The sequence below is a fragment of the Dermacentor andersoni genome, chromosome 2 (assembly GCF_023375885.2).
Source record: "Dermacentor andersoni chromosome 2, qqDerAnde1_hic_scaffold, whole genome shotgun sequence".
Lineage (NCBI taxonomy): Eukaryota > Metazoa > Arthropoda > Arachnida > Ixodida > Ixodidae > Dermacentor > Dermacentor andersoni.
Window position 1 is genome coordinate 153,204,979 of NC_092815.1, and position 24,363 is coordinate 153,229,341.

Genomic DNA, 24,363 nt, shown 5'->3' on the forward strand with positions numbered 1-24,363 from the left:
TCCTTCGGACATATGATCGTCAGCTTTACGGCATAGAGCCAAGACGTCGAGGATGTAGGAAACGTATGGCTCGGTAGGTGACTGAACACGAGATGCAAGAGCCTTTCTCGCGGCAGCCTTGCGCGCAATGGGGTCGCCGAACAGTTCCCGCAGTTTTTCTTTGAAACTGTCCCAACTGGTTATTTCGTCATAGACGCGTGGGGTGCCGCCGAGATAAAAGATGACATTGGCGAGCATAATCGTTGGGTCCCACCTGTTATTAGCGCTGGCATGTTCATAGAGCTTGATCCAGTCGTCGACATCCTGTCCCTCCAGGCCAGAGAACACACCTGGGTCACGATGTGGGGCAACCGTGACGACTGGAGCAGTCGGACAAGCCGAAGCCGTTGCGGAGGCGGGTGCGTCACCGGGAGGCATGGTGACAAGCTCGGTGTGCCGACCACTTCGGAGTTCCGTGGTGAGGACGGGGATCGCTGACCTCCACCAGAAATGCTACGTGTGGAAAGACACAGACGAGAGATGCTATTTACACGCTATTTACACTGAAGCCAGGCAGCCAGGCTGACACTCGCTCGTGCCGAGGGCACCGACCAACTTCTTCGTCGTTCTCGCGGCTGCTCGTCTCTCGCGGAATCATATCGTAATAATATCGTTCACTCGGATTCCATGACAAAGCTCACTGCTGGTGGCCACTATTATGCACGGTCTTTATAAACTCTTCGCGCAACCTACATCAATATTTCATTCTCGCTGATATTTGTCTTACCTCTCTCCTTGAAAGAGGAGGGGGGGGGGGCTCTCCTGTTTCCTTCCTAAAGATGGCGGTGGTGGTGCTGGTGGTGCTGCAGCACGCGCGGTTAGTCTGGCATGCTTAGCCGACATATTGTTCCGCTTGAGCATCTCACACGATGTTAGCAAGGGTGCGCCACCTGGCGTTGGCCAGCTCCGTGTCTCGAAGGAAGGCAACCAGCAGTCGCGGCTTACCACGGGCACCCTCGGAAAACGCAGCGTCTTTGTAGCTGTCGTGTGTAAGGCCTTTATTTTGTAGGTTGCAAAGCGAAGCCTTTCTTTCCGCGTCAAACTGCGGGCATAGCCACGCACATAAAGTGTTTTATATCACCGATCTCACCAGATAAGGGACAAAGTGGGGTGGGGAATCATCCAGTCCTAAATAACTAAGCCTGAGTGTCAGCGAGGTTAGTTCTAACGCAATAGAGAAGTATGGCTCCTTCGCCTTGGACCACAGTCCTTGGACCACACAGGTTTGATGCGGAGTTTTGTGAAGCGGCCAGAAATAATTGTGGATTGCTTCCGTTGTTTGGCACGGATTCTTCGTGCCTCTCAATTTAGGGCCTATGATTGCGTTTGGCGCGACAGCGTCAACTCTTTCGTTGTATCCATTTCCAACGTGCGACCGACGCTCTGAAAGTTCACCTCTGAGATTTTTAAGCAACGCCAGCGATTGCCGAGTAAACTTCTCGCCAGGCAGGTTACGATGTAATTGCTGTAGCGCTGGCCCTCAGTTTCTGAGTACGACGAGGTCTCGGGTAGAATAGACGCTTAATTTTCGCAAAGTGGGGCTGATGGTGATGGTGATGGTGGTGGTGGTGAATTGTAGCAACAGGCGGGTTTAGCCTGCTGATCAAGGCCGGCAATTGCTCCGCCCGAGCGTCTCGCACAATACCGCTGAAGGGTTTCACCATATGTCCATCAAACCAGTCTCTCTTAAGAATTCGATAAGGAGACGTGAAGTTTCTTTTTGGGCTATATCTGATCCCTCGGGAAATATAAGGTGTTGCATGAGCGCATGCGGAAGGTCTTTTTTTTTGCAGATTCTTCAGGAGAGCGTCCCTTGCATCTTGGAATTGCTGGCAGGACTACAAAAAGTGCTCAATGTCTCCTGTCTTGTTGCATGCCGTACAGTTCGGAGAATTGATTCGCCCCGTCTTAAATAATCAGGCCGGTGTGTTAGCAGATCCTGTCCTTATTCGATATAGAAGTGAGGCTTCCTCTTGGTGCAATCTCTTGGTTACGCAGGGCATATGCGGTGGAACCCAAAGCGACGCAAAGTGATTTCAAATGTCAGATTTTTGCACTTGATCACTCTTTGGAGTCTTGATTTTGGGAGGATGATAGAGCGCTGCGTATGTAAGCGCATCAGCTTTTTCGTTTCCGTAGATACCAATGTGGGAGGGAATCCACTGAAACTTTAGTGTGAAGCCTTTGTTGTTGAGTGCTTTCACGATGGCTAGTGATTTTCGTGGGAACTTGAGGGATGGCAGACCACGGTATACTTGCTGTAACGCGGCCTTTGAGTCCGTACGGACAACCACATTTTGCGGAGGCAAAGTCTTTAGTTTGCGCAGAGCAGAAGCTATTGCTACGCCTTCCCCAACTGTCGACGAGGTTATACAGTCCAGACGGCCAGACCACGTATACCTTAGAGAGGGAATATAGAATGCAGCTGCCCAGCGGTCTTCGTCTGCCTTGACAGAGCCATTTGTGTATACTTGTAGGTGATTCGGGTAAGTCATGTTCAGGTGTTCCAGGACTAATGACTTGGCTTCTGCAGATGGAATGCAGCTATTTGACTGCAATCGTTGTACACTTAAGTTGCATGTGATGTCCTCGAATGTCCAGGGTGGTTCTATCCTTTCCCTCTGTCTCGAGCAGCGCAATCCTCATACGCGAAGCGTGTTCAGTGCTGCATAAAAATGTGAGCGCGGCCTGTTACCTATACGTCGTAAGAGGGCTCTACCGGGCGTAGACTCACTCAATCGTAGTAGCTGGATCATGGGAGCCTGGGAAGCCTGAAGTCGTAGAGGGCGTGACTCAGCTTCGTAGAGCACTTTCTTGTTTGACGCTGGCTGAGGGACTCCAAGGTAAAGTCGGATACCTTTTCTGTGGATGGCTTCTAAGCGCTCGTATTGGCTGTCTGAGGGTGACATCAGAGGTAGCTGATACAGGATCCGACTGGTAACCAACGCTGTATGTAGCCGTAGCATCGACGTCGGGTGGTTGCCCCAGCGTATGCCAGCGACTCGCTTGAGCACATGTAGCCTGGGTGACGATGACGTCACAACATGATCAACACCGCGGCGCCAGAGTAGCCTGTGGTCTAAGGTAACGCCAAGAAATCGGACTTTGGGGACTTGTCGAATCTGGTACCCGTCCAAGTTCAGCGTCGAGCGTGTAGACTTTCTTTTCAGTTGAGCGCAGCACTTTCTACCGTCGTAGACGAGTCTAAGCGACCCAGTTGACCAGACCATGCACAAAACGTTAAGGGAAGCTATGCAGAATGCCGCTGCGCAGTTTTCTCTGTGTAAGCACGCCGACGATTTCTAAAGTTTTTAGAAACGACGGAACCTAGCCTTTATGACGCAAACACTAGGAGAGAAGTAGACAGATACACGCTGGGACTAGTAACAAGTTTAATGAAATTAACCACACAGAAGTTGGCAGGGCAGCCAGAGCTCGCATGCGTCGTGCATACCACGTGAGTATCAACACCGAAAATGACATCTAGTAACCACATTTTTCTAAATAAGCTATCTCTTTCTTTGACAGCGATAACGAGGGTACGCTAACACATCGATTGTGACCATGTTTTCGGATATGGTACGCTTCAATCAGTTCTCGTTCGTATCGTGTGGTTCCCCTGCCAATAATTTGTATGTCTTCTAGAAGAGTTGAACAGCTGCACATTCGGTAATGAGTAGGCACGTTTGCCCCTCCTCCTGACGCGACGGCCGCTTCGTGTTCTTTTAAGCGGGAATTAATACAGCGCCCCGTCTAGCCTATATACACGCGACCACACTTCAACGGTATGCGATAGACAACATTTTTGAGGCAAGTTGTGAACTTATGGCTGGTACTGCAGGCATTCCTAGGTTTACGTTTTTTAATCCTAGCACATAGCCTTGACGTCTTGCATGGCGCCGAGAACACAACCCGTACGCTGTGCCTTGTGGCAACTTTTTTCACATTGTGAGAAACCTCGTGAATATAAGCCATGACTTGCACTCGCTTACGGTCCTCATTGGCAGTGCTAAGTGCTCTGCCTTCTGTTTCTTTTTTCAACTTTGTCTCGGCTACTGTTTTGAAAACAGTGTCAGGAAAGCCGGCCAGCTGTAAACGTTTAATCTGCTCATGAAAACTTCGCTCCATTGAATGATGGCAGCTTCTATCGAGGGCATTGTTGATGCAGACGGCGGCTATGCGACGCATCACTAGTTTAGAGTGCGACGATTCGAATGGTAGAAGCTGTTTCTGGTTACGAGGCGCATACATCCAGCAAACGTGACCACTGTTAGAGAAGGTCAGTATTAAGTCTAAAAACCTATTTGCATTGTCTGAAGCCAGTTGTTCCGAATAATTTAGAGCCTTCGTGCACGCTCTAAATGAGCTAAATATATCACTTGAGACCGATTCTAGTTCCAAAGGGTCTTTCAGGTCTGACAAGATCACAAAATCATCAAGATACCTGAAGCCCTTGACTACCCTACCGTCATGTAAAGAGCTGCTCAGAGCTTTGTCAAATTTTGAAAGAAAAGTGTGGCATAAGACGGGTGCCACACTGGACCCTATGCAGATACCATTCTATTGCACAAACAATTCATCCAGAAATGGTTGTGAAATTTTAGGATGAATTTGTTTGTGCAAAAGTTATTTTTATTCGCCACATAGTGCTAGGATTTCATTTAGCCTTCATTTATAACAGCATTCATGTCTGTTTAGACTCGCGGTTATTTCTTTATTATTGATTCTCCTCTGAGGCCATGTATAAAGGAAAGAAGTAGCATTGCACGCTTCATTGTGTCCAAGCGCATTCAGGTATCAAGAGACGCTTTGAGCATGCCACTCACAGGGCGCCTGCATAGCGGCGCGACGTCCCTATAACAGGGCGGTGCTCTGGTTCGGCCGGCGTCTGTAGCAATCCTGCGAGATACAGACCGGTACGAGATGTCACGTGCCTGTAAATTTTAGTGCGCGCTTTACCTCACTTTTCTTTAACTTTGTGCTTTATTGAACATGAAGTAGCACGCAAACCCTACCGCTAAGCTAAGCTTTCAAGTCACGTGAGCCCCGCCCCTCAACCCCGTCCCTTTATAGGCCAAACCGTCGCCCCGCTTCAAATAAAACAATCCTTCATTCATTCGTAATTAAAATCTCTCGCTGTCTCCTTATGTCTCTCAAGTCCAATTATGAGTAATTATTTTTCCCGAGTGGCATTGTGCGTTGTACACGGCTAGAAGCCCCATCTCTAGATCTAACAGTTGTAGCCTAATTTTGTGCCTTCTACAGCTTCGCCAGTAATCCCAGCGTCGCTCAGCCTACGTTATCGATAGGTCGGTTGTCAGCGGTTGATGCTAAAAAAAGCATTACAATCAAACGACAAGAATCCTTTATATCAGATCAGGAAAGGCAATCCCGCAGCGGCCTGGAAGACGTATTGTGTATTGTCAAGACATTCTTGTGAAGATGGTGCGCCGTGAGAGCAGGCTGTTTTCGCAGTAAATGAGTTCACAAATGGCCCAGTCACTAAAGTTTGCTGACACCTTTTTTCTGTTTTCTCTAGTGTATCGGTTCAACAACTTGATACCAGTATAGATACATTTCTTTTTTAAGCCTATCATATTGGCATGCTTTAGTTCATCCAGATTTTCTGTTTACTACAAATTTTATTACGTTAAAGTAAGTGTCGAGTGCTCCATTTTTTAATCTGCACAATAACGAAGCAGTCTTGCCCAAAAGCCGTCATGTTTAATCATACGCCTTTAGTTTAATCAAGAGCCCACACTTTCGGTCCTCCTGGCATGAAAAAAAAGAACTAGTGCTTCGGAAAAATTTGTTACTTCAGTCTGTAAATACTGCATGCAGTTGTCTATTACAAATACTGTTTTACAGGGATTCTTTTTTTCTGACGTTGTGCAGAGCACGAGCTGCCCAAAGTGCTTCCACTTGTATCTGACATCAGGGACCAGTGCAGCAGAGTTCCTCAATTGACGGGGGGCAAAGGATCATCGCTAGCTGTGCTGGATTCAATCTCCACAGAAGTGCAAACGGTGCGTCATTGTAGGCATAGGAAATCGAAAAAAAAATGGACACCTACTTTATTCGAGAGGCATAAATGAGAAGTGCGGTGCTGTTGTTTGCAGGAGCACTGAATATGGAAGCCCAACCGGAATAAAGAGCGGGGCTCATAAAAGCGTCGTAAAGCAACAATTGTGGAAGCCCATATAGCTTACCGCATCAAGTCTGATAAAGCTATTTGCGAAGTATTCTTTGCCTCACGCCAGGCACATTGTGGTAGGTAGGCAGAAAGCGCGGCTTTAAATATTCCAGCACATTCCACACGCTGTGGGAATATGTGTTAGCGAAACTTTGACGAGCCGGCAAGACGAAGCCGTGCAACACAATCACTGGCAGCGCTTTCGGTTCCCGTGCACCGACAGTGGGAGGAAGGTCTTCTCCCCTCCCAAATCTGATGGCGCATGACCGCCCACGTCCGATGCGAGGCGGCCGCTTTGAGATGCGACCGCTCCCACTTTTTTAGCTCGCTCTGCTTAGCTTGTTTCATAGTAGGAGCCGCGCACACTATGATGATGTTTCTTTTTCGTCGGTGTTGAAGATAATGTCAGTGCCATAAACATTTCCAGCGAGCAATAAGCATTTAGCTTGACGTTATGCGTGCCTTAACATGACATCTGTTACCACAGTGTCCTAAGCCTTTTTCCTCTGAGAGTTATTTCGATTGGTGTTTGCTTAAGATGAAAAACAATGTCATAAGGCCAATACCCGTGATAATAATATGACAATTTAGGGTAAAGTGCACCGCTTACCTCTAAGATGCAACGAATGTGCACCTTTACATTGCTTAGTGTTTACAGTGCACTTTACGCTTCATATTAACATACTAGAGTGAAATGTTGCGGATCAGGCAGAGATAGCTGAGAGCATAAGAAAAGAAAATACCGCAAATCAGTCCTCAGAAAGGTTGTCACAAGCTGGTGTAACACCTACTCATCGTGCCCCGTTCCAATCGTGGTCGGATCGAACTGAGTGTCTGAGCATCAGACTACCATCCTGTAATATTTACGAGGGATTATACATTCTTCTTCATGCAGGAAAAAAAAAGCCATTATGAAGCGGTAAATTTAGTTATACTGACGACTAGAGGAGTACGCTAACAGCAGATTATAATTGTTAGTTAACCTGTTTGGCAAATGCAAAGAGTACAAACCTTCCAGAACGCTTGCTCGAAATGAAAGAATGTTTTACGTGAGCAGGCTCTTTCCTCACCAAGCAGGGTGACATATTATGCAGAAATTCGACGTAAAGTATCATGAGATATCAAAGGCTGAACTCGGGTGTGTAGTGTAGTAGAGAGGTAAGACCTTATAGGTCTTCATCTGACACTATTCGAATGGTCAATGTGAGGCGCGGCAGCATGTCAGTGTGTTGCGAGGGGACTGGTGAGAGGGAACCGATGGTCCTGGTCACGTGGGGGCCGGGGCAATTGGGCCAGGATGGGTCACCACGGAAAAGTTGTAGGAAGGGTCGGGCTGAGGTGACGAATACATTAAATTGTATGGCTCTCAGTGCATGTCTCTGCGAGGTAATTAGAGGGGGGGGGGGTACTGTCAAGGTATATATATAGTGTCCTAACGGAGCGAATGGCTCAATACGAATGTCTGAGTATCTGATGCTCTGTAAGCAACCACTTACCAGGCCCCATTACAAATTTTCGGTTAAGGGAACTTGTAAGGCTCCGCCTAAGGAGCGTTTTGCCGAAAGCAGTTTTGAAATTGGTTCATTGTTGGGGTAGATAGAAGAAAATTGAAATGTCGTGTTCTCGTGCCGCCGGGATGCGAGCGTCACTGCCTGTAGACACACTCTGTCCCTTTGCGTGGACTAGCGTCGGCAAGAGGCCCATACCTGAGTCTAGGAACCATGTCACACTCCCGTGACGGACCCAACCTCAGTTGTCTTTTTCTGTTTATTTTTTTTTTCTTTTGCTGCGCGGCGAACTTCTAGTGGTGGCACGGCGCGTTCCGCATTGGATGATTTTCTGAAGTCACGTGCCCTGGTCGGTGACGTTGCAGACAGTGCTTTTTTTGCATGGAGGTGACCGTGTGTGTGACCTCGACTTTCTGGCAGGAAGCCCTCGAGAGGAAGTGCGCGCGGGCTTTTGTTTGAAACTTAAGCGGTTTTTGTGCCACGCATCGCTTTGAAGCGTTGCAGACAGGATTGTCGGCGCGCGGTGTACGCACCACATTTGTCGGTTCGCAATTGCCCAAAGCTGGTGAGCGGCCCTTTAACGCTTGTCAAAATCTTATTTACCGAGCGGGACCATTTATATTCCGCCACCATCGTGCTTCTTCTGAGGCATTAGTTTGCCCGCGTGTCCACGTTTTAGTGGCGCTGTTTGATCATATTGCGAAAGATGAGCCGACTAGCCCTCACCAAGATGTTACTATCGCCATTCAGCCTCAGCAATGAGGAATGAATTACGTTTCGTTAATGTGTTGAAAGGGCACAGGCGAAGGACCATGAAATGAAAGCTACATCTAATGCAGCTGTGATCGTCTGCAGTTTTTCAGGCGCTCTGATTTCAAAATAATCGTGATTCATAGCCCTTAGCAGAACAACGAAGCATACACGCAACATTACCCTTATAATACGTTGTATGACATACGCCTACAATACTTAAGCGATAGGATTAGGAAAGGTTGATTTATTAATTCCTTTTATGGCATGTGATCGGTTGTGCTTTAATTGCGGGAAGTGCAGAGTGTACCGGCTTGTGGCTGTTTTTTTTATTGACTATTTAAGCAGGTTTATGAAACGCGCTTTATGGCCGGAACGTTTTTCATATAATCTCATGTCATCATCATTTGACCGTTGTAATATGTCTCGGTTGTGGCGCAAGCTGTGGCACAGTAGCTGACAGCATTTCAAATTTCGCACAAATAAATCGTTCACTTTCAGTTAGGAACATCTAAATTAGTAACATTGCAATGAACATACCGGGTGATCTCAGTTTTATCCTCGTAAGCATCAAGCTACGAAAGGCACTAGGGAGAAACGCCAGGCTCACGTCTCCAGCATTTTATCAAAGCTTGTTTTTCTCTCGCTCACAGTAAATATACTAAAAGAAATGAAAGAATACTGTGTGAAGTAATCTATTACAGTCATCATTTACAAATACATGCATAGAATACAGTGTGGAATGAAACCGTCAAAAATTAAACAGTATAACGGTAATTACTTCTTACTCAAGCTCGAAAATAGAGAGCGATGTGAGGGAATTCACAGCGTAATTTATAGTTCTGCACAAGATCGCCACCCATGGCCGATCTACCAGCACAGATGAAGAAATAGCGAAGTAGAAAGCAATCTCCATCTCTATAAAACAGAAAAATGCGGATGCTTGCCCCGTCAAGAGAAATTCAGTCGTAATGAAGGAAACGGTATTTCTAGGAAAAGCCTGTTTGTCACACGAATATTCTTGACAAATTATTTAACGGGCACTGGTTGCTATTCAACATGCCGTACATGAAAGAAGAGGCCTTCGACATAAGAAGACACACACACACACACACACACACACACACACACACACACGCACACGCACACGCACACGCACACAGACACACACAGACACACACACACATATATATATATATATATATATATATATATATATATAGTGCTTTCAAGAAAGCTAGATGGGCAAGATGGGCAGCACTGATGAAGCAGCAAGATGCCGACCGACGTGACGACGTTCTGTGGCCCATTGAGCATCGGTTAAAAATATAATATGCAATTAACGTTCGGACGATATCGCGAGTACTGTGAAAAAAGAACTGCGGCATTACGTTTTACCAGTCATTTCAAGTATCGCCTAATTATCACACAACCAACGAGCAAGGTGTTGCAACCATGGCAACGAGGCGTCAACATGACGGACAAATGGCGCAATAGCAGCCACCTCACAGAAGCTGCTTTGACCATAGAAGTGACGTCACTGGGAACGGCGCGCCTAGCCATAGCGGAGGCCATGACTACACCTTCAGCAAGCTGAGCATGCTGGAGAAGCATGGCGGGCCAATGTTGTCACGCGGCATCAACGTCCTCGGCTATTGGGCGCCGAGCAAACACGTCACGGGAGAATGAAATGCGGCTCTACTACTACTGTTAAAAAACTATGCGGGTTTGGATGGGACGAGTGCTGTGTGATTCCACACGAAATTTTTTTATCCTTTGAATATATTGACAGGTGAACTGTTATAAAAAGTTGCTTGATGCATAACCTCTTTAAGTAATGCGTTTTGTTACTGCACCATAACCGCATGTTCATTCGACTATTCAGTTAATGGCCTTTCATATTCAGTTTTCAGTACCTCGTGGATTTATCATCACAACCAAGTCATACGAGCTTTTTTCTGCGAACGAAGAATTCGGTAAACTGGTGCAACAAATTGAGACTGCAAGAGGCAGGTGAGCTTTTTAGATGGAATTATTCAATGAAAATGAGCGTATTAGCGCAGAAATAAACGTTCTGAGCTAAAGTGAGAAACGTCTTTACTTGTGGAAGGTATGTTTGACTATTCTAGTAGGAACATTGTTGCAGGTTACAAATTACTTTTGTGTGCTATTAAAGATGCAGCTTCACTCGCAGAATTTCATGGAGCGTATGCGCTTTCTTGTAAAAAGGAGCAAGGACAGCACAGCTTTCTTTGCATGCGAACGCCTACGTACATGATTTAACAATATTTCACCTCAGTGACGTCATGCGGGTGTTTCAGATGACACCAATACACGGACGAAAAAAAGCGACTGCATGAGAAGTTCTGAAATTACGGTGCAGCAGTAGACGGATACTTAATAAAAATTTTCGTACTGATGATTGCTTAACAATTCGGGCCTTATAAGATGTCTGCGTGAGGACCGAACTTACGCGATAGGTAGCGCGATTGAGAAAAACTAAAGGAAAGCGAGAGTGTCACGCTCGTTTTTTATTTACACGATATGAGGAGATGTCGGCGCAGAAATACGGCGCCATTCGTTTGTTTCAGTGCGTGTTTACGTAACTACCACACATTTTTCAAAAATTTTTGCAGAGATGACTGGCAAACAGCGCTGAAAGAAGTGTGTTCCAGGTAAGTTTCATGCTTTTAGACATGCATAATAAAGCAAACATATCTTAAGAAGGGCTCAGGATAACGATTTTCTAAGAATAAGAAAGCAAAGAGCGACTTCATATTGGAAAGGTATGCTATCTCTGAATACTAAGAGGACACTGTGAGAACTCGAAGGATGACAAAAAAGTTAAGAATCTTGGGTATATTTATGGGCATCATTGGCACTTGTAGCGTTGATGGCACACACACAGGCACAGACACACACACACACACGTGGAACGGAGGGAACGCGCAAGCAAGAAAATAAAGAAACAAGCATAATACTACAAATAGAAATTTATTACAGGCTCAAGTGCTTTAAGTTAAAGATGACTTCCTAAAATGTATGAAAAGCTGTGGTTTAAAAGATAGAAAAAGACGGACGCCCAGTGGTTGGGGGATAGTAATCTACTTTTCACTGTCCTCTTTGGAGATTTCAGCTTTATCGTATTATCTTTATCGCGTGCAGGGTGGTAGGTGCTATTGAAGAAATGAAAATGCCTACAAAAGTTGCGCAAGAAATTTCTTTCCACGTTTCAACATTTCACAACGGCACCGCATTTGCTGTCCGATCTTCAGCAATAGGTAAGATTTCAAATTACTGAAAAACGAAAAAAAAAATGTGTGAATACTCACACTTTCATCTGGCACTTCTTGAATGCAGGTGAAGACTCTGAGGACATGTCAGCCGCCGGTCAAATGACCACATTGCTTGGTGTTCGGGGCCAGGAAAACGTAATAAGACCAATTTGTTTTAAGCACCTAGTCGTTTCCCAGTTATCTTATGCTTATGATGCTTTTATTTGAAGGTCATCAGCGCTGTGGTGAAGTGCTGGGCATCGCAGTACAGCTTCACAAATGTGAACTATAAGAGGTGAGGTTAAATTACGAGCAACCAAGGCTGCGAACATTCACCATATTTGTATACGAATATTGCCTTTGTGAATTGTGCATGTCTTGTTTTGTAAACCAAGTCCAGCAAGCAACAACATAAACAATGTTGTGACAGGAAGTTAAGCTTTGCAATTTTGCAACATGATGGGCGAGTTGTGTTCATTCGTGGGTGGTTTCTGTAGCGCTGCAGCATGAGGACAATACAGACAAACAGGAAGTGCGTTGGGAAGTTGTCTTTTCAAACCGGATGCAGTGTAAAGGAGGCAAAAGGACGGGACGACAAATCGGAGCTAAATGCACAGTAGCAAGTTAAACATAGTGGTCGAACGGCACATGAACCCTATACAGACATGTCAAGTGGATGGCAATTTATGTATGTATGTATGTATGTATGTATGTATGTATGTATGTATGTATGTATGTATGTATGTATGTATGTATGTATGTATGTATGTATGTATGTATGTATGTATGTATGTATGTATGTATGTATGTATGTATGTATGTATGTATGTATGTATGTATGTATGTATGTATGTATGTATGTATGTATGTATGTATGTATGTATGTATGTATGTATGTATCAATGTGAGTTCGTGTTGGTGTGTCTGCGTTACTTTAACAATTTATTTTGGAGCCAGCGTTTGTGTTTTTGATTGACATTCTATTGTATTCCGTGTGGGCACCCTAGGAAGCTGCAACTGCTGCGCTCTTTCTCTCCTGAAATTGTCAAACGCGGAGTAATAGAGCCCACCAGTCATGGTGAGCTCAACGGGAAAGTTCAGAACACACAAACTTGCAGGCAGGGTGCATGAAGAGATACATGAAGGACGGAAAACGAAACAGGCCTTTGGCTTCGAGAAGCACGAAATTACCGCTTCGCACACTGGCGAACATCCTCACACAGCTCATTTCTTGCTCGGCAGCTAATTTCGGTTGTTAAAACCTATGACAGCAGTTAGACGTGGAATATATGGCAAGCTTCTCAGGGTGCTGCACTTTTTCTGAATGATTATAACAATGCCGTGTTTATTACGTAGGTATCTTATCGTAAATAAAGAAGTGAAGGTCATGACCTTCATACATGCTTATGTGAATGTGCGCAGTGACATACGTATCATGCTGTCTGCGTTCCCAAGCTCATATTTTGCGCTTTCTGAAACGCTCGGCATACAAGAATGATACTGCGGTTTGGAAATGGGTTATGGTATAATATGGGGGGGGGGGGGGGGGGGCAACACGGGCAGAACAAAACCAACGAAATGACTCAAATCGCGAGGCTATTTCTCATGTGCCATCAGTTGCACTGGTGTATGTTGTTGCTAAAACTCGTCGAGAAGCATTTGCCTTCCATGAGCCTTGCTTCACAAGCTTAGACGTGTGCTCGAAAGTAGAGATAATCTGAAATGTACTAAGTGCTATTCATTGCTGGAACCATGCTAACAAAAGCAATGAAACCATACTAAGCTTTGCTTTATGACGCCGGGCACCCTAATGTTTCAGGAGAAACGTGTGACAGGTCCTGCATTCTTCAGTTTGTAGCCTTCGACTGTCGACCAATGGCTTTCTGAGCGTTGCATTATGTACTACTCTCTGCTACTTTGTCACGGTATTTCGCAGGCAATATGGACAGCCACTGGACGTGCCAATGGCAGTAGTGGTACAGGAGCTGGTGGACGCAACTGCGGCGGGCGTGATGTTTACATGTGACCCGCTTACCGGGAGCCCATCACAAATCACTGTGACCGCCAACTACGGCATCGGTGAAGTAAGCGTTGCATCACCTTTTATCATGTCGATACTCTCATTGAATAATCCATAAATGATTCTGAGCAACAGTTTGTCGAAGCTTAAGTAAATTCATTTTTTTTCTACTTTCCTTCTTTTTGACTGCGAGTACATTCACAGGTATGTTTTTGGAGGGTATGGGCTCTCATGGTGTTCTATACATACGAAGCCAAACTGCAACTGTGTCTTCTTTTCTGGACTTATTAGGAACGCGTTCCGCTATTCTGTACATGCAAATATCTAATTTTATGATGTGTGACCTTTAGTAGTGAGAAAAGTTCATTTGATATAATGGCGTTATGGCAGTGGAAACAATCATTAGAATATTTTGAGCATTGTAGTATGATGCGCATTTACTGAATCAGTGTTTACACCTTCCAAATTTATGCGGCAGCTGAACCATTCTTTTGCCGCTAATTAGAAAAAAAAAGGCATGCGTGAGATGATAATTTTCACGAGCGTGATAGGTCTCTTTTGCCAATTCCTGGTTAACACACCTGGGTCTGTTCCTGTGCAGTCTGTTGTATCGGCATCGGCAGACCCGGATACCTTTGTTTTGAAGAAGACGGGAACGCAGACAGTGACCGTCGAGTCAAAACAGATAGGCCACAAGTCAGTCTACACAACCACGTCCGGTGAGCCTATAAGTCTATGTCATCATGCGATTAGGGCTGTTGTCCTAATAAATGCCCCATTACAAGAGTGTTCAATACTTTTGTAATGTTAATTCATCGACAAATCAACATGTACGCAAATAATTATGTTTCATTTTTATAGGCACAGTCACCTGAAACAAAAGAAAAGCTCGGGGTTTGAACTGCGTACGATAGAGGCTCGTCTTGAGATTTTATTGGTCGAGTGATCTGTTCATGGGCAAAACTCTGCAGCTACAAGAGACGTCGTAGTAATAACTGTGACCATCGGGGGTTCTTTAAGGTCAACTTAAATCTAAGTACATGAGGGCTTTTGCATTTGGCCTCCGTCGAAATGTGGCCACCTCAGCTCAGAAAAAAACTCACTACCCTGTCCTTGTCTGCAGCAATAGCCACTGAGTCACCATAGTGGGTCAATAGAATTATAGGTCTGTAGGCCCAAAGCAGCTTCACACCTTTCGGATGCCATAAATTTACCATAGCGCTTGCCATGAAATGCCGTCAAACGACGATTGTGCTCCAATGCTCAGGCAAAGACTGCGTGTTTGCAAAAGCAGCGTTGGATTTTTTTGAAGTTGCACGTTACATACTAACGTTAGGAACTTCAGCCTAGTTCACTAGGATTGTTGTAAGCAGCCTATATCTTGTTCTTATGTCGAAAGAACACATTTCTGAGGCGAAGAAGTTGTTTTACGTACACCTGCCATGACAAGCCCTGTCCTCCGTATAGTGTGGCAAGTGTTAAGATTTGTTGATACTGCTTCTGTGCTCCAGTCGGATGCCGCTACGAATGCCAAATCTATTCATAACCATCCACAGCACGTGACTCGACATTTCATTGCAGAGAACGATGGTGTGGTTACGGTACCATTGAGTTCGGAGAAGGCCCAGATCCCCTCCATGTCTGATGAAGACGTCGAAAAGTTGGCCATTATTGGCATGCAGGTAATGTCGTGCTCACTCTGCCGGTTCATGTTATACGTAACTTTAACTTACATTCGGAGAGTGTCCGGTATGTAGGACACTTCAGAGGGAGCATTAGCTCGGGGGCAGCTATCTAAATACACGGGAAAGAAGAATGCGTTTTTCTTGGCAACCACGTCAACTAATTGTCACATTCTAAAGAAAAAGTTAAATTGTAGTGACTGTAACCAGCGAATTTTCTATTTAGGTTATAAATGTTTAAATAAATATTGTAAAAATCGCTAATTCTCACAGTGCGAAGCTATCAGGTTTACAAGTTTGTAACTGAGCAATAAAACGATATAACTATTCTGTGAATTGCATTTAATAGTAAATTTGTTAGTTGTCAAACTTGATGTATTATACGTGACTCTCAATCACGGTGCTAATATGTGAGTAGGAATTTCGCAAGACCTTCGTAAACGTTATAACAAAATTAGGTAAGCTAAACATTAATATGTCAAATTTATTCGTTTTGTTTGTCCAAACAAATGTAGCCTACAGAAATGCGATATGGGTTTGTCGTGCAGAGATACGGATTTGTCAACTTCGTGCTTCTATTTTTTTTTCTACCTATAACTTTTCATCAATTTCTGTAAAGACAATTCTAAATAAAAATTCGGCTTGCAGTGGTCACTAGAACACAAGAGTCGCTCTGAAATGTAACAAAGTTCGTTATTATCGGTGCAGGTGTTATCGCAGAAGAGCATTTCTGCGTGTTACATGTATTTGAGTAGGCGGCATCGTAGTTGGCCCGGCCTAAAGCTTCTTAATTCCGTCCTGCTTCTAACGGCCTCAGTTTGGCACATGCAATTCAACCACTTAATGTTGTGTACATAAAGACAGCAATGCCTCAACCCGAGACCTGATTATAACTCTCCATTGAAGTTGCAACTGAACTTTTGGGTCTTAACGTACGATAGCTGTATACGTGTGTCTACGTGGGCCTAGCTATTTATTGCACTCTTGGGTGTTTAATTTCATCTTAGTCTTTCAACCAACAATGTACTACCTTCAGAGTGTCAGGGAAGATACATAACGAGAATAAACTGAAGCTGTAGCTGTCGATATATATCTGCATTGCATTTATTAAAAATTCTCGCCTTGGGCGAAGTTGAAGTTCCGACATATAAAGAAATATGAACGTTATGCACATAATTTTTTTTACAGAGAAAGGCGTTATTGCAACTATAAGTGATCGGATAATTGTGTGCGAATTAACCAGTTTCTAAGGAGAACTAAATTAATATCATGCACTGAGTGGTGGGTTATCGTGCGTGCAAAATCTAATGTGCGGGTTAATAATGGCCTTTGCCGTAAATTACGTGTAGAAGTGGGGAAAAGCATCAAGCAGCCGCTGTTAGAAAAGTTTCCGAGCGTGCTGGGAAAGCTAAATGCTTCGCCTAGTTCAGACTCTATAAAAACGGATGAAAGGGGAGGCTTTTGTTTCGTCTCATGTACTGGGAAAGTTCAAAGCTTTCAGGTTAATTACGGGCGCTGTAGATAACTGCAGAATACTTATATTCAGAAATATTATTGCATGTTATATACAGGGTGTCCCACATAACTTGAGCCAATAACTTAAATATGAAAGGCGCATGGAAGCGAATTGAACCAAACGCACATATTCGCAATAGCCTACAGTAACTCAGACAATTTTTTCTTTCCCCCTTAACTCACTCATTAATTAAGTTTAATTACCCAACATTTCAATTAGTGGCTGAGTACCCCAGGTATGATACGCAGATTTGCAGAGTACCTTCAGAAACCACCGATCGAGTTGTTTCCTTTACGATACGTCTCACGTAGTCCTTCTTTCCGGCTCGCAAAGAAAGGAGTCCTCAGCTAATAATTAAAGAGTTGGATAATTAAACTAAATAATTAGTGAGTTATGGGGAAAAGAAACAAATGTCTGAGTTACTATAGGCTATTGCGAATAGTATGCGTTCGGTTCAATTCGCTTCCGACGCACCGTTCATTTTTAAATTCTTGGCTCAATTATGTGGGACACCCTGGACAGAGTGCAGGACGTTTGCGCACGAGCCTCAGAAGTCAAAGACACAATGACTTCATATTTGGCGAAACTGCGAAGCACGAGAGTGGCCCGAGCACCCATTATCTTATACGGGGGTAAGTTATGTTACTTACAGTAAATGCCGCATTGCACCTTTCAACAGCTTTTGGCACAATAAAATGTAACACCGAGTGTACATTTGCCGTGAGTACAAGGCTATGTCATAGGTCATATGCAGGCAAAATTATAAAGCGCGTGTTTTATTTACCAGATATCGAAAATTATTACTACAACTGCTCGAAAAAAAACACGGATTTGCTAGAAATAGACGTGCGATTCTGCAAGGTCGTACGAGCATGATGGGTTTTAAGCACACAGTTAGTGGACCAGAGCGCTGGTTTTTCACAGCTAGGGCTAGATTGATAGGGGACATTCATGATCGATGAGGCTAAAAAAGTAGTCCGTGCCTATAAAACAGCCCTAGAATAGTACGTGAACGGGAGCTCTGCTCAACGACGGCGTGATAAAGTATTTAAGAGGAACGACACGAACTGTGGAAAGTATAGAGATAAACACACACCAACACAAAAGTAAATAAGCATGCGTGTCGTTGTACTGTGATACCAGCTGAACGCAGAAGGGATGCCTGTGTCAATCAAGAGATATGGTGTAGTTTCCCGGAAATAATTTCCCATTGCCAATTCTCATAGGATTCGGGCCAGTCTTACACGTTCGCAAGCCCTTCCTTAAGCTTTTGCCTACCTTTTCACACAGATTGAGAAGACATATACAATACCACAGGATATTGAGTGGGCGCTCTACGATGGAAAATTCTTCATGTTGCAGGTAAGCATGCAATTATTCGGTTGCTCATTTTTGAAGCGCACTTGCGCACGCATTGCCTTATTACCTACGCTGTGGCTTGCAGTCTCGGCCTGTGACAACGTTCTTGAGAGAAACTGATTGCGAAATGATCCACGAATTTGACAATGGTCTGAAGTCGCCAAAAGAAATACTAACCAAAGGAAACGTATCGTGAGTATTAAAGTTTTTTTTCAGAATTTTGTATGCTATATGAGAAATTTTCGTATGAGTCATTAGAAAGATATGCTATCTCCACGAAATATAAGAAGTGTCAACCACGCGGCGTTTTGCGGTTTCTAACCACCTGGCTTTCCACAATATGCCATAGCCACAATCTGCTATAGCTTACTTGTAATTTCAGACTATGTTTACAGCGTTCCTGTACGTTCATCGAGTGTAATAGGTTTGCGCATGCATGACATGTTTCTGCATATTGGGTGCTTCCCGGAATAAAATTAGCTGCAGCTTTCGCAATATTGCTTTCTCCTCTTGATTATTCTATTGAATTTTAGCTTCGTGCCACGCATCCTTCTTAAGTACCGCCTTATGTACACGCTGGCGGCTCACACATAATATGTCTTAAAATAAGCGGCGAACGCTACGACGCTGGTCAGCAGACACAATTTGCGATTTCATCTTTCCGGCACAGTGTAATTCGAGATCTTCGCAATTGGCCGTTCAGCATTTATGATAACCCAAATGCTCAAAATCTAGAATTCCCAAAGCACGAGAAGACCACGAGGTTTGTTTGCGCAGCTCGTACGTTATTGTCGAAACCAGTGCTGTTGTCCACTTAATCATCATCATCATCAGCCTGGTTACACCCACTGCAGGGCAAAGGCCTCTCCCATACTTCCCCAACTACCCCGGTCATGTACTAATTGTGGCCATGTTGTCCCTGCACACTTCTTAATCTCATCCGCCCACCTAACTTTCTGCCGCCCTCTGCTACGCTTCCCTTCCCTTGGAATCCATTCCGTAACTCTTAATGACCATCGGTTATCTTTCCTCCTCATTACGTGTCCTGCCCATGCCCGTTTCTTTTTCTTGATTTCAACTAAGGTATCATTAACTCGGGTTTGTTTCCTCACCCAATCTGCTCTTTTCTTATCCCTTAACGTTACACCTATCATTCTTTCCATAGCTCGTTGCGTCGTCCTCAATTTAAGTAGAACCCTTTTCGTAAGCCTCTAGGTTTCGGCCCCGTACGTGAGTACTGGTAAGACACAGCTGTTATACACTTTTCTCTTGAGGGATAATGGCAACCTGCTGTTCATGATCTGCGAATGCCTGCCAAACGCACCCCAGCCCATTCTTATTCTTCTGATTATTTCACTCTCATGATCCGGATCAGCAGTCACTACCTGTCCTAAGTAGATGTATTCCCTTACCACTTCCAGTGCCTCACTACCTATCGTAAACTGCTGTTCTCTTCCGAGACTGTTAAATATTACTTTAGTTTTCTGCAGATTAAGCTTTAGACCCACCCTTCGGCTTTGCCTCTCCAGGTCAGTGAGCATGCATTGCAGTTGGTCCCCTGAGTTACTAAGCAAGGCAATATCATCAGCGAATCGCAAGTTACTAAAGTATTTTCCATTAACTCTTATCCCCAATTCTTCCCAATCCAGGTCTCGGAATACCTCTTGTAAACACGCTGTCAATAGCATTGGAGAGATCGTATCTCCCTGTCTGACACCTTTCTTTATGGGGATTTTGTTGCTTTCTTTATGGAGGACTACGGTGGCTGTGGAGCCGCTATAGATATCTTTTAGTATTTTTACATACGGCTCGTCTACACCCTGATTCCGCAATGCCTCGATGACTGCTGAGGTTTCGACTGAATCAAACGCTTTCTCGCAATCAATGAAAGCTATATATAAAGGTTGGTTATATTCCGCACATTTTTCTATCAGCTGTTTGATAGTGTGAATATGGTCTATTGTTGAGTAGCCTTTCCGGAATCCTGCCTGGTCCTTTGGTTGACGGAAGTCTAAGGTGTTCCTGATTCTATTTGAGATTACCTTAGTAAATACTTTGTAGGCAACCGACATCCTGACTTGGCATTGAAGTCGCCCATCAGTATACTGTATTTTGCTTTGACTTTACCTGCCGACGAGTCCACGTCTTCATAGAAGCTTTCGACTTCCTGGTCATCGTGACTAGATGTAGAGGCGTAGACCTGTACAACCTTCATTTTGTACCTCTTATTAAGTTTCAGAACAAGACCTGCCACCCTCCCGTTAATGCTATAGAATGCCTGTATGTTGCCAGCTATATTCTTATTAATCAGGAATCCGACTCCTCGTTCTCGTCTCTCCGCTAAGCCCCGGTAGCACAGGACGTGCCCGCTCTTTAGCTTTGTATATGCTTCTTTTGGCCTCCTAACTTCACTGAGCCCTATTATATCCCATTTACTGCCCTCTAATTCCTCCAATAGCACTGCTAGACTCGCCTTACTAGATAATGTTCTAGCGTTAAACGTTGCCAGGTTCATATTCCTATGGCGGCCTGTCCGGAGCCAGGGATTCTTAGCACCCTCTGCAGCGTCGCAGGCCTGACCGCCGCCGTGGTCAGTTGCTTCGCAGCTGCTGGGGACTGAGGGCCGGGGTTCGATTGTTGTGTTCATATAGGAGGTTGTGGCCAAGTACTGCACCAGGGTGACCAATCCTGCTGTGGTGAGGGAGTGCGTTACCTTTCTGGTTACCGGGATCAAGCCACACTCTAGGCCTGTTTATGCAATTTTTATCAACACGCGGATTTTTTTTTTAATCCGGTGGAAAATTGCGCGGCACGGGGATTCGAACCATGGACCTCTTGCACGCGAAGCGGGTGTTTTACCTCTACGCCACCGCTGCACCCGTTGTCCACTTCAAACTTCAAACTTGCACAAATTGCGAAAATTCGCACATATCTGCCGGCAGCGGGAGAAAGTATGAAAGAGGAATGATGCCATAGTAATACGTGTTGCTGAGCTAGTTGGTTCGTTACTAACAAACAAACGTTACGGTGCTAAGCAGACGAAGACGAAGTGAGCCACAAGCATCAATAATGGCTTCCGTATATTTCGTCTGTGTCTCACTTGGTCCTCGTCTGTTTAACGCCTTAAGCTTTGTTTAGATTGTTGACGGCTTAATACAGTTTTACGTCCACACGTTCCCCGGTACGTGCCTAAAATAGAAGTAACGTGGGATCGTACCAGGGGAGCTTAGCCCACTGAATTATGTAAAAGCTAATTGCAGCGCTATTGGAGCCATTAGTTCGGCCGTAAAAAAAAAAAAAAAAAAGCGCGTAAGCGCCATCTGCTATTATCATCCACCGACGGAATATGAGATAGCCTGAAGGCCTCATTTGTACGGGCCGTTTAACGTAAAATTGATAAGTACTATACAGTAGCGCAGATATGGGTTGCCTTCCCCAAAGACGTGCGTTCGCTACACCTCGCAGCGACAACGGATAAGGTTTGTTTTCAGCCCAGTCATGCAACACGGCACTCTCGTGTACGCTGGGTTCATTGCGACAGCAATTAGAGGTACGCCCGAGACGCGTTTGCGCCGCCACCGCTGGCGCCACCGGTGGTATTGTCGTGTTGTCACGGTGTCGACGCGCATGCGCGGACAGCGCACGGAGGGTGAGAAGGTCGCCGCAGACGCGCAGTGCGTCCGGCAGCAAAAGCCAAGAGGACGCACCGCCGTATTGCACTGAGTCGGCCATGCTGAAGCCAGGACAGCATTCTGGCTTCCGATACTCGCGGATAAGCGCCGTACACGCACACACACATAAGCGTTATTGCTAAGCAGCTGTTCGAAAATCACGTCAGCGTAACGGGCAGTGCACGTCGGGGCAAATCTGTCTGATCGTTGATTTGGAGGCTCACGAACACCGACGGTTTTCTTTCGGTCTCATCTCGCGCACGATTGAGAATGCGACACCTGCAACCCCGTTGCCGATGCTTCACGTCACACAAGCTCTTTAAGGCGTCTTCAACACCAATGATAGACTTTCCTGTCGCTTTCAATGTTTCGCCTTCGGGCGAAACTGCCAATCCGTTTATTCTTCGCACGAGGTCTCGAAGTGTTCGGAGAAGCTAGGTGAAATAGGGGAAAAAAAATGAGACCGTGTACCGACCTAATTTCTAAGCGCTTAAGCTGTTATCATTGATGAACATTATTTAGGGGTTATGCCTTGGGAAACTATGAAGGCAGTCTGCTTATACCTACACAGCCCAGCACTTTGCTCATTATGTATGTCGAACAAATGGACCGCTTTGTTATTTAGCTGGAGTAACCATTTTTTCTAATCGAACACCTTCAGTAACATATGTTTTGACCTCTTTTCCAGTGAAGTTCTTCCAGGAGCAATGCCACCACTGACTTCATGTTTCCTCCGTACTGCTTTTGATATTTACATCAGGGTACGTCTTAATGCTGATTTCTTCGAATTTTCCACGATGAAATGCAAGGAATATGATAGAATAACATAAAATGTGGAGCCTGAAATTGGTCAAATTGGTCAATTGAATAAATATCAACAAAAAGAAAGAAACATCAACATTGTGTAAACAATTAAAATTAAAAGGGAAGCCAGTGAATGACATCGAGTCCAGTCACCTTGAAAGAGATAAACAGTGCATAATATTGTTTTGCACATAAAACCACAAACTAGTGACAACGGGTAAGTGATGTGAAGTGAGGTACCCCATAGAGAGTCGGCAGCATACACAAGTATGAGTTTGAAAAGATAGATGTTAGAACTTTCGGATACAACATGAAAGTAAAATAATTTGTTAGTCATGTTAGCACAAGATGCAGAAAACGAATTGACCTAGTGCGCTCTCAAAGTGGCTCAAATGAAACTGACGATGAGTGTACCTCTGTTGATTGCCCTGACTTACCAGCACGCCAGAAAGATGACGCGCAGGTTTATTCATTACCTGGAAAACATTAGCGTGGTTTTTGGCTGTCTGTTTACCTGTATTGTAGTTTCACAAACTATAAACTTTGGCTATCGCGTATTGAAACTGGCATGCGCTCGAAATGTATTACATAGACTTCGTTGTATTCATGCTTAAATTTTTTTTTAACGAAACGTCGCTGATGGTGTAGTTTGAACAATATTCTAATAATCTCTAATGCATCTAAAGCTACTGGCTTGCTTAAACCATGTTCTACAAAGAAAGGCTCACCCGTATGTCTGTTTTCAGGACAGTGCCATGCGGTTTTCATACGCATTCGAACAAGACCAAACTCAGTATGTTCCCGTATGGATGCCGATGCAGCGCTACAACTATTTCTTGTGGTTGTCCAACGTGAGTATAGCGGTTAATCTGGCTTGTCCTAAGTATAGTTTGAAGACGACGTGTTCAATTCCAAACAAGGATCTTGAGCTTAGGCTACTCAGGTAAAAACCGTTTCCGGAGAAGCTAATAAGGGCTACAAATCGAGGCTTTTTAGCAGGCTCTCAGGTGGTGGCACATATTCATCTAAGCTAGTTCACGCTGCATAGTGTTAACCTGAAAAAATAGGTATGAAACACGAACACCCGTACGAGATGGTGCGCAAAGTAAGGACTTTGATGTAACGACGATTTGGATGCAGAAACAAGGTAATGTAGGCTTTACAAGCAACAATAAAAAAGAAAAGAAAGAAGAAAATCTCAAGAAGTACCATACACACAGGAACACAAGCACACAAAGAATTTCTACAGGGACCAGCACAGCCCGGGGATGGCACAGAGGATGGCACAGTGCAGTAACTATGGTACAGTCATCTTTTACAGAGGAGTGAAAGAGTCCACACAAGTCCACACAACCTTTCTGTGCATATTCCAGATTGAGAAGGAATACTAAACGACTTTCTCATTCTTCGTCTTACGCAGTTACCCCTTCCAAATGGAACACCGGCCAGCTCAATGTCTATTCCTTTACGGATTGCGATTGTTCATCATAGGTGTAGCCCTTCGAATCAATGAGACTGAAAAGAACAGATTTTGCCTTGGCTGAAG

At 44.6% G+C, this 24,363-nt stretch overlaps 1 protein-coding gene across 2 annotated transcripts in view; it reads left to right on the forward strand.

Moving 5' to 3' along the window:
• LOC126540573 (rifampicin phosphotransferase-like) overlaps positions 1 to 24,363 on the forward strand; it is a 98,428-nt gene that overhangs the window by 27,779 nt on the left and 46,286 nt on the right. Inside the window, exons 12-24 of one of the 2 annotated variants that reach the window (XM_072286567.1) lie at positions 5,926 to 6,065; positions 10,397 to 10,503; positions 11,127 to 11,165; positions 11,656 to 11,771; positions 11,851 to 11,921; positions 11,996 to 12,060; positions 13,702 to 13,849; positions 14,387 to 14,504; positions 15,367 to 15,467; positions 18,274 to 18,345; positions 18,428 to 18,534; positions 22,702 to 22,774; positions 23,564 to 23,668. In XM_072286567.1, coding sequence (XP_072142668.1) covers positions 5,926 to 6,065; positions 10,397 to 10,503; positions 11,127 to 11,165; positions 11,656 to 11,771; positions 11,851 to 11,921; positions 11,996 to 12,060; positions 13,702 to 13,849; positions 14,387 to 14,504; positions 15,367 to 15,467; positions 18,274 to 18,345; positions 18,428 to 18,534; positions 22,702 to 22,774; positions 23,564 to 23,668 — 1,262 coding nt within the window. The remainder of the gene's footprint in view (positions 1 to 5,925; positions 6,066 to 10,396; positions 10,504 to 11,126; positions 11,166 to 11,655; positions 11,772 to 11,850; positions 11,922 to 11,995; positions 12,061 to 13,701; positions 13,850 to 14,386; positions 14,505 to 15,366; positions 15,468 to 18,273; positions 18,346 to 18,427; positions 18,535 to 22,701; positions 22,775 to 23,563; positions 23,669 to 24,363) is intronic. The other variant, XM_050187412.3, reaches the window with a different exon arrangement.